The sequence below is a fragment of the Platichthys flesus genome, chromosome 2 (genome assembly GCF_949316205.1).
Source record: "Platichthys flesus chromosome 2, fPlaFle2.1, whole genome shotgun sequence".
Taxonomy (NCBI): domain Eukaryota; kingdom Metazoa; phylum Chordata; class Actinopteri; order Pleuronectiformes; family Pleuronectidae; genus Platichthys; species Platichthys flesus.
The window spans coordinates 11,531,953-11,549,583 of record NC_084946.1 but is presented as its reverse complement, the minus strand read 5'-3'; the positions used below and the strand labels follow the sequence as shown (position 1 = coordinate 11,549,583).

The 17,631-nt window shown below is 40.7% G+C and overlaps 1 protein-coding gene across 2 annotated transcripts in view; it reads left to right on the top strand.

The window, feature by feature from the left end:
• LOC133963007 (plexin-A1-like) overlaps window positions 1–17,631 on the top strand; it is a 178,333-nt gene that overhangs the window by 36,307 nt on the left and 124,395 nt on the right. For both annotated transcript variants that reach the window (XM_062398223.1, XM_062398222.1), the window contains exon 3: window positions 12,950–13,132. In XM_062398223.1, the coding sequence (XP_062254207.1) occupies window positions 12,950–13,132 (183 nt within the window). The remainder of the gene's footprint in view (window positions 1–12,949; window positions 13,133–17,631) is intronic.

Genomic DNA, 17,631 nt, shown 5'->3' with positions numbered 1-17,631 from the left:
AGTTACAACATGTTATTGCTTAACATTTGCCATTACTATTAATTCATGTTTGTTTAATCCTCGTTTCTGTCCCACCTCCCTCTCCCTATCCCGTTCACACAGTCAGCCTTGTTACCATGGTTACTCGAGTTTAGATACGAAATACATTCACTGATATTTTATCACCACTTAAACATCCCCTCAAAACTGTTGTCCTGTATAAACTGTCATATATGATTATCTAATAGCCTCAGAGATAAGCCTATTGCCTGACCCCGTGACAGTAGCAAGGCTTGAGGGGTCAGCCTCAGGATAATGATGTCTGCCACGCTTGCCCCTAAGCACTGACCTAATGTCAGCTGCTTGCCACTGACCATAACCTCAGTCAGTGGTTCTTGAAGACCTCAAGTGTGACCTCAGATCAGTGCATGACATCTTTTCTCAGTGCGGAGGCGGATGCTGTGAAAAATAGAAATGGCAGAATCAGTTGGAAGAATCAGGGAGAGCATTTAAATATAAACATGAATATCTTAACATGAATGGCTAGACAGGATTCCCCCACATTCTAAAGATAGATGCTTTCATTAAGTGTAATTACATGTTAATGATATATTGTGGGGTTATACTGTTACTGCAAACAACAACAGTCAAAGTCAAGGCAAGTTGCTTACACAGGGCAGCAGACACTGATAATTGATGTTAACAAATGGAATATACCTTTTTTTTACCTAATAACTTCTTAATGTGACCAGTGGTTGATTTGAATCTGAACATTTGGCTGCCTGATCATCCAGATGAGCTTTTGGGCCCATTTTCAGATTTTGAAACATTATGTTTTATGTATTGAGGCTCGAGTCCTCTTTCTAGCAGGTTTGGCTCTGTCTTGCCCCTTTGCTGCATGGCTTCGTTGCTCTCTCGCTCTCTCAGTGCTATTAGTAAAGGCCATAGTGCCAGAACATTGATATGACTAAAGCATCTTTCTAAATGCCAGCTCCCTACTGGCTCAACAGATACACTCTAAGTAAGGAAAAACTCAAACAACTAACAGCTCCAACCGATCCAGGTATATGAACTGAAGATATCTTGACTCTTCTGTGCTCACATTTTTGAGCTACCCGTGTTCGGCGCTGAGCCCTGCCCAGAGTTTCCGAACCACTCCTGGAATTCAAATGCACTTCTCTAACCTCTTGACTACAAACTCATAAATGGCCTCCTCTACTACATTTGACTGAGCAGTGCGGGATAAGCTGTTTGATGTGGGAGGAAGGGTGAATGCATTTAGCTTGACCCTGCCATAGATCTGGTGAGAGGGCAGGGCAGAGGGGGTTTGAGCCCTGGACAGCTGTTAGCCACATAGCAATGATGGATGAGTGAGCTGTCTGTTAGCTCCCTCTGTGGAGTTCATATTTGTGCTGGATAATAATTTTCAGCCTCTGGCTGTCTTTAGGATGTTTATGGCCATAGTGACAGGCTTGCTGTGTTTCTGTAAACGCTAATGTTTGAGCATATTAGTTGTAGCTCTGTCAAAAAAGAGTGTGTAAAATCTCAGATGAAGCAAACACACACCATTCAACACTTCAGCCCTGTTACCTGGTTATATTTTCCTGCTCTGTACTCTATGTGCGGCCATACATTTTTTGGCCGCAGACTTATGTCCCTGAGCTTTATAAGTGAACCCCTGACCTTCTCTCTGGTTTTAAAGTGGATCAATACAAACCATTTCTACACCAGGAGGGAGAGTCTGACTCAGTGAGATGAATGAAAAGAAAGAAAGTTAAAAAAAATGCAGTGACAAAGTGGGGGGGGAAACGAGAGAAAGAGGCACGGAGCTGGGCAAAAGCAAAGATTAACAAGTTGCAGGAGGTGTGCAGGACGTGGGCGGGTATTACAATGAGAGAACAAGAGGACAAGGAAGTCGGATGCCTAGCAGCATGCAGGAGAGAGTAAGGGAATTTGAAGGATGGTGTTGAGGAGATGAGAGAGATGGAGTGAGTGTGAAAATAACACAGCAAGCCAAGACAGACTCGAGGGGATAGGGGATGGAAAATGAATTGAATGTAACACAGAATGCACGGAAATGTATTACTTTATAAAACCAGAGCCTTGGTTCTGTAATTCTCAGTTAATTGGATGTGATCAGGTCAAGCTTGTTTGTTCAGGTGTCTTTCATGTGCCTACATCACTGAAGTGTGTGTACTGTAGGATAAATGCTACACTGATGCTGCGTATTGTAAAGATTGGAAACCAAAACATCAAGCTGCAGGCTAGAAACGTAATGAACTACTCTTAGCATCACAAAAATTCCCCAAAATATCAGTCTTGAGGGGTTTTTGGAGCCATGTTATGGGCAGCAGTCACGGCTGGTCGACTGCAATGTGGATGTGACGTCAATGTTGTGAGTAATGACAGTTTGAATTCTGATGAGAGAAAATTTCATCAGGAAAGAGAGGCAGAGAGGGAGAATGAAAAACAGCCAAGGAGAGAGCTGTATCCTTTCTCAGGCAGGGACTGCTCGTAGGAGTGGCGTTGATTCCGAAGCAGAAAGAAGATGAGGGCGAGAGGAAGAGTGATAGCATCAGAAATCTTTTCACCACAGCTGCCAAGAACAGTGGGAGAAAAGGGAGAATGACAAAAGGGGGAGAGAATTAGAGGGAGGACAGGAGAGGGTGGTTGAACAATGATAATATTGGTGTCTGTCACCTGGTCACCACACTGTCCTGTATCGAGTCTCTCAGTCATCTCAATGGTTTCACACGGTGAATGTATTTGTGTGTGTTTTTGTGTCAAGAACACAACAAAACTCCGTTGGGGTGTTTGGACAAAATACCTCTAAATTAAAAAAGGTCTACTCTACTTTGAGGAAGCCAGGGGCTCTCTTTGCTCTGGGGTCACTTTGTAGAATATATTTTCTTACTCACTAAATCCATCACATTAAAGCAAAAGATGAAGCAAGTTTCAGCTTTGAGGTCATTCAAAGTTTGCTTATTTAGTTATAGAAAGCCATTGAAAAGTCATGTGAATCAACACCAGGACAGCGGTGGGAACCACTTCCTAAAGCTCTTTTTGAATCTTTTAACACTCAACACAGCAGATTTGGTTTTCAGGCTGTTGAAGTCAGTTACTAATTGACAACACGTAGACAATGTGTTGGCTTTTATCAGCACAAACTCTCCAAACATCTTTGTCAGTGTCTTCTTTTTGTGTGACATTTGTTGATATTTCATTTTTTTTTTTTTGCGTTTGCTGTGGACTTCAAACTAGAGTCCAGGCGGAGAAGTTCTGCAGACATCAGTATTCTCTCACTCGGACATTCAAATTGCATATTTACCTCGACATCTGTTTCAATTACTTTTCTCCATACACATAATGGAAAACACCTCAACCTTTCTTAATGTAGAGCATCACATTTCACACCAACTGCTTATTATGTAGCACAATAGTATAGAACAATATAAATGGTAGTAAATGACTTAAAAACAGTTCTTAGTAGGTATTATAAGACTTGAATTGGAATTGAAGTGATGGGAAAGAATGAGAGGAAGAAAAAAACATAATGGCAACATTCCTTGTCCCAGTTGTTGTTAACTCTTCACTAGACGAAGCTCATATCTGACCTGAGGCCTTTTCAGAATGTCAGGCTGCTTTCTCTCAGTAATCAGATGGATGGGGAGGTTGTGAACTGTGTCACAATGCAATCCATCAGTCAGTCTGATAATCAATCATAGCAATATATAGTTGTCACAAGTGCTAGTCATTTCATGGTGCATAGGCCAACTGTTGTGTCAAAGGTAAGATTTGATGCTAAACCTGAAATCAATATGGGAACATGCAATAATGTTTTTAATGGTTGTCAAATGTATTCGATAAAAACAAACATATTTGAAAGTCGATTTATTTCGATCTAGGCTGTCGGCCAGGAACAAAAACAATGTTGTCAGTAAAATTCCTAATTTGTTGGCTGTGGTATATTTTATATCTTAATAATTATATATTTTATTAGTTTACCTAATTGACTGTAACCATGTAGTTAGATATAATTAGACAAATTTTACATTTGGTACATGTGAACTGTGTGTAGCGCACACAGTTTTAAAAAGGTTTTAACACCATAAGAGAATCAACAGCCCACTTTAGTTTTTATTTGCAATGCGTCCTAGAGATGGCTGCTGTAAAAAGCAAAATGTAAATAAAGACAATTCATTTATTTGCTCCTTAATATTGCCCATAAAGGTTTGCATGGTGTATCTGGAATACTCTCAGTGGACATTTTAAATCTTACTGCCCAGTCATCAAGTTGCTGTCACCGCCGTGTTTCTAATGAGGTGCCCTTTTTGTGCAACCAATACAAATCTTAAAGTGACTTATCATAACTTAAACAGCCTTTCAACGGAATATGTACACATACATACAGAGCACAAAGGCATGTTTATATGTTGATGCTGGTGGTTATTAAATTCACACACAAGGCAAATCAAAACTTTTTTATTACAATCAAAAACAGCACAACTAAAGAGGAGTTGGCTGTTTCCCACCTCCAAGTGCTTATGTTAATCTGTTACCAGCCAGTGTAAGTGTGTGTGTCTGGTTATGTGTTATAAAGGATCCCTTGATGTAGGGCTGATACAAACACTCTACAATACTGTCTAACTGAAGATCCTGTGTTCAGTCCTAGTTTAGTTTCTGTAGAGCCTGTAATATTAGCAAGACAAGACAGAAATTAACACCATGCTTCATCACGGCTACATCGCCTCACATTTAGCAAGCCAAGCCCTTTTTTCATTACGTTGTTACAGAAAGTGGAAATGACTTTCAGACCAGCTCCTAACCTTATTAAATCAATCATTACGAATATCATCTAATGAACGCAACACACTTGTGGTCTTTGTAAAACACAGTCCGATATCTGTAGACCTTATCTAAAAGGATGTGCCAGCAAATGCATTTAAGTAATTACTGTAGGCCTGATTAACTGAGGCAGAGTTGAAGAGCGCAGTTAATTGACAGTCTAAATGAGTTGAGCTCAGATACACCGATTGGGCGGCTTGTCTTAGCTGTTGATTCTAATGGGTCGTCTTTCGGTTCGTGTTTAATTTGATTTGAAATATGGAATAAGTTGATTCCAGCTACAAGTTTTTGAATTTCTACCACACTGTGGGGGTGTGTGAGCTTATATGTGAGCTAACAGTATCACGCCTGCTCTGAGCTAAAGTGGCGCTCTCATCCCATTATTTAATGACAATAGGAAACCTTTTGGAAAAGACCCCATGCAGACTGTGTGAGAGCTGCTTAACTCTCCCTCCCCCCCCCCGAGGAGTGTTTCGCTCAACAAATCCCCATGTCCAGCACTACTCTAATGATACTAATTGTCAGTGTAATTATGTATTGATCTGTACTGTGTGTGTGGTCGGTGTGTTGCATACATCATTATCAGGAGTAATCAGTAAATGTGGTGCAGGGGGTGTGCCCTGGTTGCACATCGCAATAGTCTCAGTGTGTTGGTTTGTCCAAGTTTTTTTCAGGGCCCTCATTTGTTTCAGCTTTTCATTTGATTTCCCATGTTGAAAAAGCTGAATGTGCATACTCAGCAGCTGTTGACATAGATCATCATCTGCCAATCAAGTATGCTTTTTTTTCCCCTGCACTGACGTGACTGTAAAATATTTTTTCTTTCCCAACAACACCCTGGGTCCCATTAATAGATCTGTATTTTAGATGCTTCCAAGAATAACAAGTGGGGCAATTGTGGATACTTCTTTGCTTATTAAAAAGAAGAAATTATGTTCCCAGAGCATCCAAAATATGTGTTTGCATGAAATACATGCTTATTATGCTCTATCAAATAATAAGAGAACATTTTAGCAAAACTATGATGATTTTATGACTCTCTCCCTTAAGGTAAAGGTTCGTATCCATTTACGAATCTAAGGTTGAGCATAAATGAACCCTAAGATGAGCTGACAAGCTGCAAAGCTGGGTTTCTCCATGTTTAATTTTATTAGATGAACCCACATTTAGTCACATTGATCATATGTTTCCTGGCAGCTTTTGTACAACTTGGATTCAGCTACCGGTGTCATTTGAACTTTCACCTTTAAAATATCTTTTGCGGGTTGAAACCTTTAAACCTGTTGACTCCGTCTTCCACTGCTGGTCGCTGAGCTGCTCCATCAGAGCAGTCGGAGGTTAAGTAGCAGGGCGCCCGTGGTGGCTACTGATGGAGGGAGGAAGTGTGTTACTTATGCACTTTCCCCACCCACAGTTCCCAGCTGGTGTGTGGTTGGAACTGATGCTCGCTGATCACAGACTTCTTTTGTTTCAAACTCCTTGTGAGCTTAGATTGTGAAAGAGGAATTTTCAACTGACTGTTAGTTACTCTGCCCGCAGTTTATTTTCCCCCTGTAGATACTTTACTACACACAGTATGCATTATTTTCCTCTGTCTCTCCCATTCAGTTGAACCGCGTTCTAAACATGTGGTGACAGCTTTTGGATGCGGCTCTGTGAATAGGTGCCAACTCCTTGAGGTTTAACTGTCTGCCTGGAGAGCATTCAACATATAAATGACTTCTTTGCACTCCATAAATATGGAATTGTTGCAGGCATCTCTTCATTTAAATTATTGATCAGTGAGGTTTAAGTAGCTTATTCTAGAAAACTGTTCTGACAAAAATAATTGTCTTTCCTGCAATAAGGTGAGAGCACCTCGTCAACCTGTTTTTAAATGAAACCGTTTTCCCTGAAGACGTTGATGCATCATGCTTTTTGTCCCATTTGCGACTCAACCAGTCAAATACACACTCCCTCTGTGGAGACATCAGTGGAGACTATATAGACTGTATAGTAAACTTATAGTAGTCTTGTTTCTCTTAACACGGAGGCTGATTTAAAGTCGTGTGAATGTCCCTTGTCATGTACAGGGTCGTTTTGAGGAGTAGGGTTAACTGGTTTATCACAGTGACATTTTACAAAGGTTAATGAAAACAAATGAACAAATGTAAAATACAAATTTTTCTACTATATGGGTCATTTCTGATACAGGGGTAAATCAATACTTTAAAACCTGTGCCGAAGAAAAAACGGAACAGATATTGTTCTTTTAAAGAAGCACACAACAGCGATCCATGATTGGCAAAGGCAAGGGGAAATTGTAAAATGAAATTTTAACACATTAACCCGGCAAACTCTTAATAAGTGAAGTACTTAAATTTAATATCAAAATATAAATAAGTGCAAAACTCTTCAATTAACATTCAAAATCACATAATAAATAAACCCTATTCTATCCTATCCACCATAATTTAACACTAAATAACAGTTTAATTGCCTAATAAAGCAAATACTGCAGCTTTAATCTTGAATGCAGCCATGTAGACAGTTTGTTGCCACAAGAGGTGAGTGTTATCTTAACTAGGCATGTGCGGTGATGTTAACGTTGCCTGTAGGCAGGGCCAATATTTCTGTCTGTAGCTTCATCACTGAAATGATGCACTTAAAACTGGTTGATTCTGTCTGGTGAGTACCTGCCATGTGGGAAGGATTTCGGTACAGTTCTATACTGTCATGTTCTGTGTCTTTGTGACTAAATTGCCATCATAAGATTAATCTGGAAGGCTGCAGAGAACCAGCTCACGTGGTCTATGTCATACACTGTCTTTCCTCCTGTCTGCGTCTCTTTCACTTCTCTCCTTCTCTGTTTTCCACAGAAAAAACACACACACCTTCTGTGCCCTTTTTGTGCAACCAATACACATATTAAAGAGATAGAGATCACAGGTTTCTATAGATTAATCATTACCGATTTCTCTGTATATTTTTGTGAAAACAAACAATTAATGACAAAAGACGGATATATATATATTTAACATGTTTTCTTTTAATAATCATAAATAAACAAAACAATGGTGCTGCAACTCAGCAGTTCTTTAGCAGTTCTCTTTGCTATTCCATATGGAACATTAATATAATCTTCATCCTAAACAGAATGCGGGCTTGTTAGCCATTCTTTTTATAGGATGGTTGATTTTTTTTTTAAATATTTTTTGTTAAACAACCATTAACCACACCATGACACAATCTAATGCCAAGGTCCTCTTAGCTAGTTATTCTTTAGCCAGTTGGTTAGGCAAACTAACTTGTTCACATTTTATGACAGTAAAGCTGGCCGCTTCTTTTGACCAATGTGTCCTGCGAGTGAAGCTGGTTTGCCGCATTGCACTTGAACGCCCCTCGCCGACCAACGCATGCTTCACTACTGTGAAATGATAACGTCTTCCCAAAGAGTGTACCTATCACCTTGGTTTTATTGAATGTTCGATCTTTGTTTTTTTGGAACACGATCTTCCCGTCCAGAAGGTTCTCTGGTTCTTCAGTTCATCAGAGCAGCTGCCGTCTGACTGCATTAGAGCGGCGACTAGTACAGAGTGGGCTGAATTGTGGGTCCTTGTGCGCATGCGTTAAAAAATACAAATTAATCCTCAAATAACGCGTTAACGCGTTTTTTTTAAATTACAGGATTAATGTTTATATGTTGATGCTGGTGGTCATTAAATGCACACACAAGGCGAATTAAATTATATTTTATTACTCTAAAATAGGCCATTTTGTGCAAATACAGTATGTCTACAGTAATTGCGAAACACAAAAGATGTTGTGTGTTGGACTGTGGGAAGTGTGTGTCAGTTGGCTCAATGAAAAAACAGCTGATGACCAGCAAGCGCCCTTTCATTTGCCCTATCCGACAGAAGCACACACACACACTCTTGCCTTCACGAACACTCACAAGCACAGACCCTGATGAATTGTGGGCTTGTCTTGAATCCATGCCGTCAGCATTTATACCAGCCGCCCCTTGTCCCTGTCTTTTCTGTCTTCTCCACTCCTTTCCTGTTCTCTCATAAAACAATATTTACTATATCTGCAGAAACATGTTTTTATTTAGAAACACAGCACTGCCTAATGCAACATACAAATCTACTGACATGTTATTGAATGAATGAATGTTTCTCTGTGGGCCTTACATGTTTTCCTTTCACCTTAATGACCATAATTCACAGAAGTTTATTCAATCGACAACACCATGTATGTTCCAGTATATAAGCCCATATTGTATCCGGCTGTTTCCATAAGCTTTTTCTGACTGGAGGTAACTATTGACCAGTTCCATGTGAGGTGAGACGTAATGTTTTCCCAAAAAGATTTCACTGACGCAACACGTTTAAAGAAACATCAGTAACAGGGGAAGGATTATTCCAGTGTTTCCTTCACTGCAGGCCAGCACACATCTGCAATCAGTAAGGGTTACCGCGGGCTGAGTCGTGCACACATGCGTTTGGTGCCATATGAACGACTGCATGTATATTTCATCATCTTGCAGTTGGTAGTTGAGTGAAGCAGCTCTGGGAGAACCACCACAGCTGTGGCAGTTTGCCAGAACACGTGATCTCGAGCAGTTTCTAGGGACCACCATGGGTTTACATTCGTCTGTCTTCGTGTGTAAACCTCCTATATTGTATCTGCGGTATCTAGGTCACATATTTCTCTATGACCTTGAATATCAGCTGACAGCTCACATGGACTGTACTGTATATACATCATGTGGATAATGGTTCACTCTCTGCCTTTGTATTAAAACTTTCAAAACCCCATTCGGACAACACGGCCTAGAGAGATTTAAATGGTTTCCAGGCTGTGTGTGCAATATAGATGAGATGACTAGCTGATCAATTTATTTCAACTTCTAACAAGTGAAGGTTTTGAACTCGTCTGAAAGTGAACTGCAGATGGGCTGTATTGTAGGCTCGACAAAACGAGGAGATGGCATATTTTTTGCTAAATTCTGACTTTGTCCAAGTCATTCCGTTAAGAAAATAATTAGTAAGTTCATTAAAAATTGTAGTTTCAGCATCCAAATGAAAAAACTGTTTTATTGTTATTTAAATAATAGATAAAGACTGATACAAATATGGAAGAAAATAATTTGTGACTCCAGTTTTCAGAATGACTGCCTGAAGCGCGCTTTCACACACACAAATATATATGCATCGCATTTTTGAGAGGCTGCCTAGAGTGAGAAAGACCAAGCTCCTGTGAACTGCAAATCCACACATTCATTCAGAGCTCATCGAAGTCACGCTGTAAAAAATCAAAACAAGAAACCACCTCCTCTATATTTGTAAGACCCCGCTGCCAAAGTCAGTGGAAGGTTGTTGGCTTAACTCTTTCATCCCTGGAGGAGGTTTGCATCTTTGAAAACACTGCAGAACGTTAAATAGCGTCTCCAGCCATTAACCCTGCAGAGACCTCAGACGAGAATATTCTTTCCATTCTTAATATCAGCCATGATGCACATGGGAACATTTTTATGCCTTGGATTTGCAGAACCCACACTGCAATGGAGCTTCCATTCAAATGTTCTCCAACCTCAAGGGGAAACCCTTTAATTCAATGCTGATCAATGCTGTACAAACTCCAGACCTTCAGGAATGCTATTGCACCTTTACCCTCAGATGCCCCAGAGAGACCTATACATACGTACGTGCGTGCGTGCATGCGTGCGTGCGTGTGTGTGTGTGTGTGTGAACCCTCATAGACTCCAAGTGCTACTGTATACAGTATTTTTGACAGCCAGTCACCTCCATAGAAGATGGATTAACCCTTTAACTAGTTTCCCTTAGGCTTTGACATCATGGGATTGTGAATGTGTGTGTGTGAGACTATAATGCAGACTGATGGATCTCTTTCTCATGACCACACTATACAGTTTTAAATTGTTGCCCCTAGTTGTATGTCACATGAAGACTACTTGAATTGCTTTGTTGCTCGAAGCCAAGTCTGTGTGTACACACAGAAAATAAACGGGATGCTTTGAATGTATGTGTGTGTTTGTGTGTGTGTTCAAGCGCAGGTTTGTATGTCCACATAGTACATGTGCAGTTGTCAGTGTGTTGTCCGTCAATCGCCTTTGTTCCGAGGGAAGAAATTGCCCAGTAGCCATTAGCAGTTACAAAAGAAAGTTGTTTCAGGTAATAGCTGCGTGTGTTCCTGTCTCTCACTCGCCTTAACACACACACAAACACAAACACAAACACAACCACATACAGATGCTTCCATTAAAATCTGTTTTCGCTTTCTTTAACCACGTGACATCACAGCACAAACTGAACACTGTGTGGCCCTACCACCCCACACACGCTCACACCTCCACAGTCGCTGAACATAACATTAGTTCAAAGAAGTGTATGACGGACAGAGGGAGAGAGTCGTGACTGAGGGAGGAGAGATGCAGGCAGAGGGAGAATTGCCAAGGAAGAATGGATGAAGAAGGTGATGCAGAGAGATAAGACGAGATAGGATGGCTGGACAGAAGTAGAAAAAGACAAAGCCGATATAGATGTTTGCTCAGTTACTGAAGCAGCTGGAACAAGATGGAGAAATAGAGTGAGAAAGAGGAAAAAGGCAGAATAACGGGTTATTGACGTGTGAGAGCTGCAGGCAATTTAGGCATATCAGGAGAACGAGGGAGGGGATGTTATCTTTGCTCCCGTGTGGATCAATCATATGATGTAGTGATAAGACTGTGGATTACACTGCCATTTACACACTCCCCAAATGTGTGTGTGTGAGTGAGTGGGTGTGCGTCTACGAACTCACACATACGTCTTCTGACTCTGGTTAACACATAGTGATGTCCATTCAGTTCCAGCAGCATTAAGTCAGCAACCTCAAGACACAGATGCTCTCACCCTCACAAATTCAGTCACTTTTTTCTCACTGGACAGAAAAACATAAACGTCTTATTTTTTTGTGTTCAGTACAATCTGCATTCATTCCCAGGTAAAATGACTCTGCATTAGTTATGGTTATTGATCAGCTCCAACTCTTATAGACAGAGATGTAAACATGAGAACTGGATTGACACTTCGATGTGCATGTCTTTCAGAGAAGACAAACACTGTATCACATCTGTTTCCGTCACACAATGATCCTGCTAAACCAGGTTACACTTTTTTATTGTTCTACAAATGATGCTAACTAGCGGTTGGCTGTCTTAAATCTAAGGTTATGATAGATTTGAATAAATTATATATTTAAAGTGGTATAAAAAAACTCCTCATCAGATAATGGGCCTAATAGTATTTCATGTTAATGAAAATAAAAGTAAATTTGCCAAATTCGAGTCAATTAATTATTTGTTAATAACTGAATTGATTAATCATCATTCTTCTTCAACAAAACCACACTGAAATTAGATTTATCAAGATAAAGCATTTTCAAAAACACAATTTTTTTTTTAGCCTAACCATTCACTGTCTGTGGCACGTTAACCCCCCTTCAAAGGGAACTGCCTGACTGTGGGAGTGTGGTGACTGGTTAAGGCATCATATGGGTCAGTGGATTACCCAGGGTAACTGGCCCCTCATGACACTGGAATGCCCCAGATATTGTCACATGGTCACGGGCATTAACACCGGGTCACCACAGTGACTGAACACTTTACAATAAGCTCAATATGCTCAAGGCTCATGGTGGGACTCTTTGATAGAAAAGAAGGGTGTATTTTTGAGTGTTCCATATTTGAATAGCATTCTTGGACACATTGAATAATCAGTTAAAAATGTTAAAAGTAGATGATGCACCTATCGTCCTCTATGAGCCCCGACTGTGATGTGAAATCAAGGAACAAGTGGCACTTTTGAGGCATGTGCTATGATTCTTTGACCTCAAGACCCTTTTTCTACATTGAACTGTTAAAAATAAGGCTACAAAATGTATTCATTATTTGAATTACACAAGATCGAATATAGATAGTGGACCTTTTAAGAAAAAAATCCTTCATACATGCTGTAAGACTTCTGTAGTATATATACAATTGATGATTCATCATAATGAGAATTTAAGTTTGTGCAATTTTATTTTTGTTTCTTTTGTCAGGCTCCTTGTTTGATTGTGTTTTTTTCCCACTCTCTTCCAGCCTCTACAGATAGACGACAACTTCTGTGGCCAGGACTTCAACCAGCCTCTGGGAGGAACCAGCACCATCGAGGGCATCCCCCTCTTCATCGACAAGGACGATGGGATGACCTCGGTGGCGGCGTACGACTACCGTGGCAACACTGTGGCCTTTGTCGGCACACGCAATGGCAAACTGAAGAAGGTAGGAATTAATATTTTATGTGCATATGGTTTCTTTCCTTTCCCATTTAGAGTGATGCATTCTTTTGGGTTGAGTTGAAGTGGTGATTTAGAGCAGGACAAACTCTGCTTGTTGTTGAAGACATGTAGGAAAATGGATTGGTTATTTGTGTTTTGGAGATTGACAGTTTTTCTCGCGAGAAAGGGACGTTCAAGTGCCTCTTTAAAACCTGCTCATTTAACAAGCAGTTTAGAGAAAGTCTGTGGCCGCTCCCCCATCGATCGTCATGTTAGTCACGTCGGACATAAAATGTTAACTGCGGCGTCCCAACGCCAAGTGCAGCCTCGCCTCTAATTTTAAGAGCTGGCCTTCAATCTATCAAACAGCTTTGACTGTTGAATAGCTTTTCTGTTCTGGTCAGTTGTGCAGAACTGACCAATTCAGGTGGAAAGACAGACAGGAGGACAGGGGATAGAAAAAGTGAAGATGACAATTAGAGATTGTTTTACTGTTTAATGTTGTTTTAACATCAGCGTATGTGTCTGTGTGTCTATTGTTAACATCTAATACCCAGTTTGACCTGTAATGTAGTGGAGGAAATCATGTTAACTGTACATTAATGGAACAGATCCACAGTCTGTGTTGTTGCTGCTGCTGATCATACATACCGTTTGTCTTTGGGACTGTATGTTAGACGCATACTTTTAAAACATGTCATAGTTATTATTCTATCTATGTAATATGCTTGTGTTCAGCCTGGGTATTTGTCGCTGTGTGTCACGTGTGTGTGTGTGTGTCTGTGTGTGTATATATCCAGTCTTTGGAGGACAGAGCTCTCGGGGTAAATGGTAGTTCATTAGAATTCTCCCTGTTTCCCTTCGCACTGCTCAAGACCTGTCATCCATTCAATATTATGAATGCGTAATCAGCCTGTGTGTTTGTGTGGTTTTAATGTGTGTTTGCGTATACACGCCGTGTTTGTGTGTTTGTCACTCACAGTACGCATAATAATGTGTGCGTTTGTGATTTGTGCGTGCCAGCATGTGTGTTTATGAGCGAGCTAGAGACACCAAACAATACTGTGATGACTAAGATTCAGCACTGTGCATTTGTCAAAGTGACACCCATTCACTTAGCTTGGCAACAGTCCCCTTATTTATTTAGCTATTCTCACATGTCTCCTGCGCTGCTGTGCACTCTGGTTAAGGTATATGTGTGTGAGGAACATCACCTGGGAAAGCTGTGCTACAATAGGTTGTGGAGGTATGTAAGCATCCAGTCTTGGAATAGAAGGAACTTTATCAGATTTGGACAGGAAGGGAGGAACAGAAGTGATAAGAGACAGATAAAGAAAATATTGAAAAGATCAGCCGAATTAGAACCATGTGATTGCAAATTCCTCCTGTACGATTCAGTGGGGACTTGTCCGCTTCTTCACTGCGCTTCAGTGGGTCAATGTCTTTACAAGTGATTTAATTTGTGTGCTTATTATCTTATCAGTAAAAAATAAGATGACTGAGTCTTCTTTACGAGTGTGTTTTTAGCTTTTGACAGCTCGCTGGGAGTGCCTGCAGACCATGATGAAATGACGTAGTGGGCTCCCTTCCTTACACATTCCTCTGGAGAGCACTCGTTCTGAATGGTGTTTATATAGCTGTGCCTGAGGGTGTGGGAGAGAGGGGTAGAAGCAAAGAGAGGTTTGGTAGGATGGCAGAATGTGCTGCAAGGGGGCAGTTTTCCTGTGTGTTTTTTAGCTTTACCTCAAGTGCACAGAGAAGGAAGGATGGAGGATTGACTGAGCACATCTTTTAAAAGGCAAAAAAAGGCAACTCAAAATGTGATCATATAGCGTATATGTCTGCCAAGGGAAACGCCCTATCTCGCTATGATCAAGAAAATTAAGAATCTCCCGCATCAGTCCATTTATATGGATACACTTCAAAATGTTATGGGTTCTTCTTTGGGTCGTGCACCACCCCTCAACAAAATCAAATGAAAATCAGCTCAGTAGCTCTTGAATAATACACACATACAGACAAAGAGTCAGACAGCTATAAGAATACACAACCTCCTTTGGCTGAGTTAACAATTACTGCACAGAGTCCCATATGGATAGTTTTTTTCATTAATGTGTTTAAGCTTTAAATAACATTATTTTACTTGAAAAACCTCCTCGGTTATTATTTGGCAAGATATGATGGGCTTTGATATCTTGTGACATTTCCACTCAGTCTATTTTTAACTAACTAAAATGCTCAAGGTTGTCTAGAGCAACAAGATGGTTGCATAAACAACGTATTTTTAATGCACTAATGAAGTCTCTCTGTGCTCAGTTGGCCAGACACACACACACACACACACACACACGGGGGAATCTTTTACTAATGAGTGCTGGTTTGATGGGACGTAGATAGGGGAGATATACAGGGGAAGGAAGGAAGATAGATGGAAAGATGTAGCAGATAGAGAGGAAAGGAAGAGGATGCGAGAAGGAAGTGATGAAGAGAGGTGACGTCCACTGGTGTCATTAACTAATTCCAGCGGTCATCCGGATACCGCTGCGGTCAAGGACACGGCCGCGGCGAGGCCATCCGCTGCACTTAATATTTGGGATTAAAAGCCTCCATTCCCTTTGACTGTTTCATTTTTTCTGGCTGCTTGGCTTGAATCTTCATCAGTCATCACACATCTCTGTTCATCTGACAGCATGCCAGCTTTAAGGCACCAAATCAAACACTGTACATCTTATACCTTCCTAGCTCAAGAAACCCCACCTCTGTCTGTGTAGTGGAGCAGGCAGCAGATGGACATTCAGGTGAAACTGTGGTGATTTGGGCAATTCTCCCGGCCACTTCTGCACTTTAAGGCACTGTTGAGCATTGACAATGAAAAAGCATTTACCATGACACACACACACACACACACAGACACACACACACACACACATACACACATGTGCGCACATTGACTATCTCAATAGGTGGTCCGAAGGCATCAGACAAAAGAGAGGATCCCAGTCGATAATTCAATACCTATTGTAAGTGCTTGTTTTTGACAGTACAGACACACACAAACACACACACACACACACACACACATATTCCTCAGCTGCAGTCTTCATCAAGGGCCTATGTGGGCCATCTGCTGTGTGTATGTGGCCAGTATGCCAGGTGGTCGGAGCCCCAAGTGCCTGCTGTGTGCCCATTGTGGCCGTGCCAGGCTCAGGTGTGTGCAGTGAGTGTGGAATGCAGGTGCTGCCCAGTGCCCATTCATCTGATCAGGGCATCGATGAAGCAAACTCAAAGCTTCTAACAACAAACATAGCATACTGGAAAAATGTGACACTCATATTTATATATAGCTTCAATCAGAATCAGAATCAATGTCCTTCAAGAAGGCGTTTGTTATTTTGAGGATGACAGAGTGCATGATGGTTACTGTATCAGTTTTGATGTGTCCTTGAGCAATAGCATGAACCACAACATGTTCCCTTATCATAATCCATAAGAGGATGACAGCATCAGTTAAGCAGCTATAATCTAAACGTTTCAAGTCCCAGAAGGGATTTGTCGAGTTGTAACTTTTGTACACCATTACTGAAAGTGATACAAAATTATCACCAAACGACAGATTGGCACGTTAGACTGTGAAGGTTGTGCTGTGAAACACATACAGGAAGTGGATCAATCGGAAACATATCAGCATGCTTACATTTGTAAAAGTAGCGATCTTTCATGCCTTTTTACAAGAAGTCTAAAAAAAGAAGAATAAACTATTGAGAAGCACTGTGCTATCATGAGTTCGGACAAATTATTTTGACTTTCATAAAGGAAAATTCAGCCATGTTCCTCTTCATATTATGTGTTATTGGATTTGTTTGTAATTAAGGTCGCTTTAGTTTCTTGTCCTAAATACTATATGAATATATATTTATAATACTGAATATAATTTGCAATACATGGATTTGTCATGATGAAAACTGTTAGTTTTTTGGCAAGATGTTTGACGTCATCTTCTACATGGTTTGTGTCTTAACAGCAGCTGCACTGACAATATGACTTTCTCTGGACTAATGACATGTGACAGTTTGTCGTTTTGTATGTGTATATTGCAGTGTGAAGTCACTGATGTATTCCACGAGGACCACCAGTGTCACCACCACACAGCATGTGTCATCGCCTAATTGACTAATGATTGTTATTCCAATGGTGCATAATGTTGCCCTGTCAGACTCCCCTGTGTATGTATGTATATGGTTTGAATGTGTCCACAAAGGACCTTCACCCAACAAATGCAAACTCTGAGGAAACATACCAGTAACATTTGAACACTGGTAGTGGTGGTTTAGGGATGATTATGGAGAAAAAGTTTAATCTCTTTCTCACATTCTCTCTATCCCTGAGAAGATGCAAATCTGCAAATCCTTATCTGAAGATATGGCGTTGTGACTTTGTTCCTTTGGGTGTTTGTGTGTGTGTGGTTTGTGTCATCATTTGGCCCAGCTAGCGGAGCCACGAGTT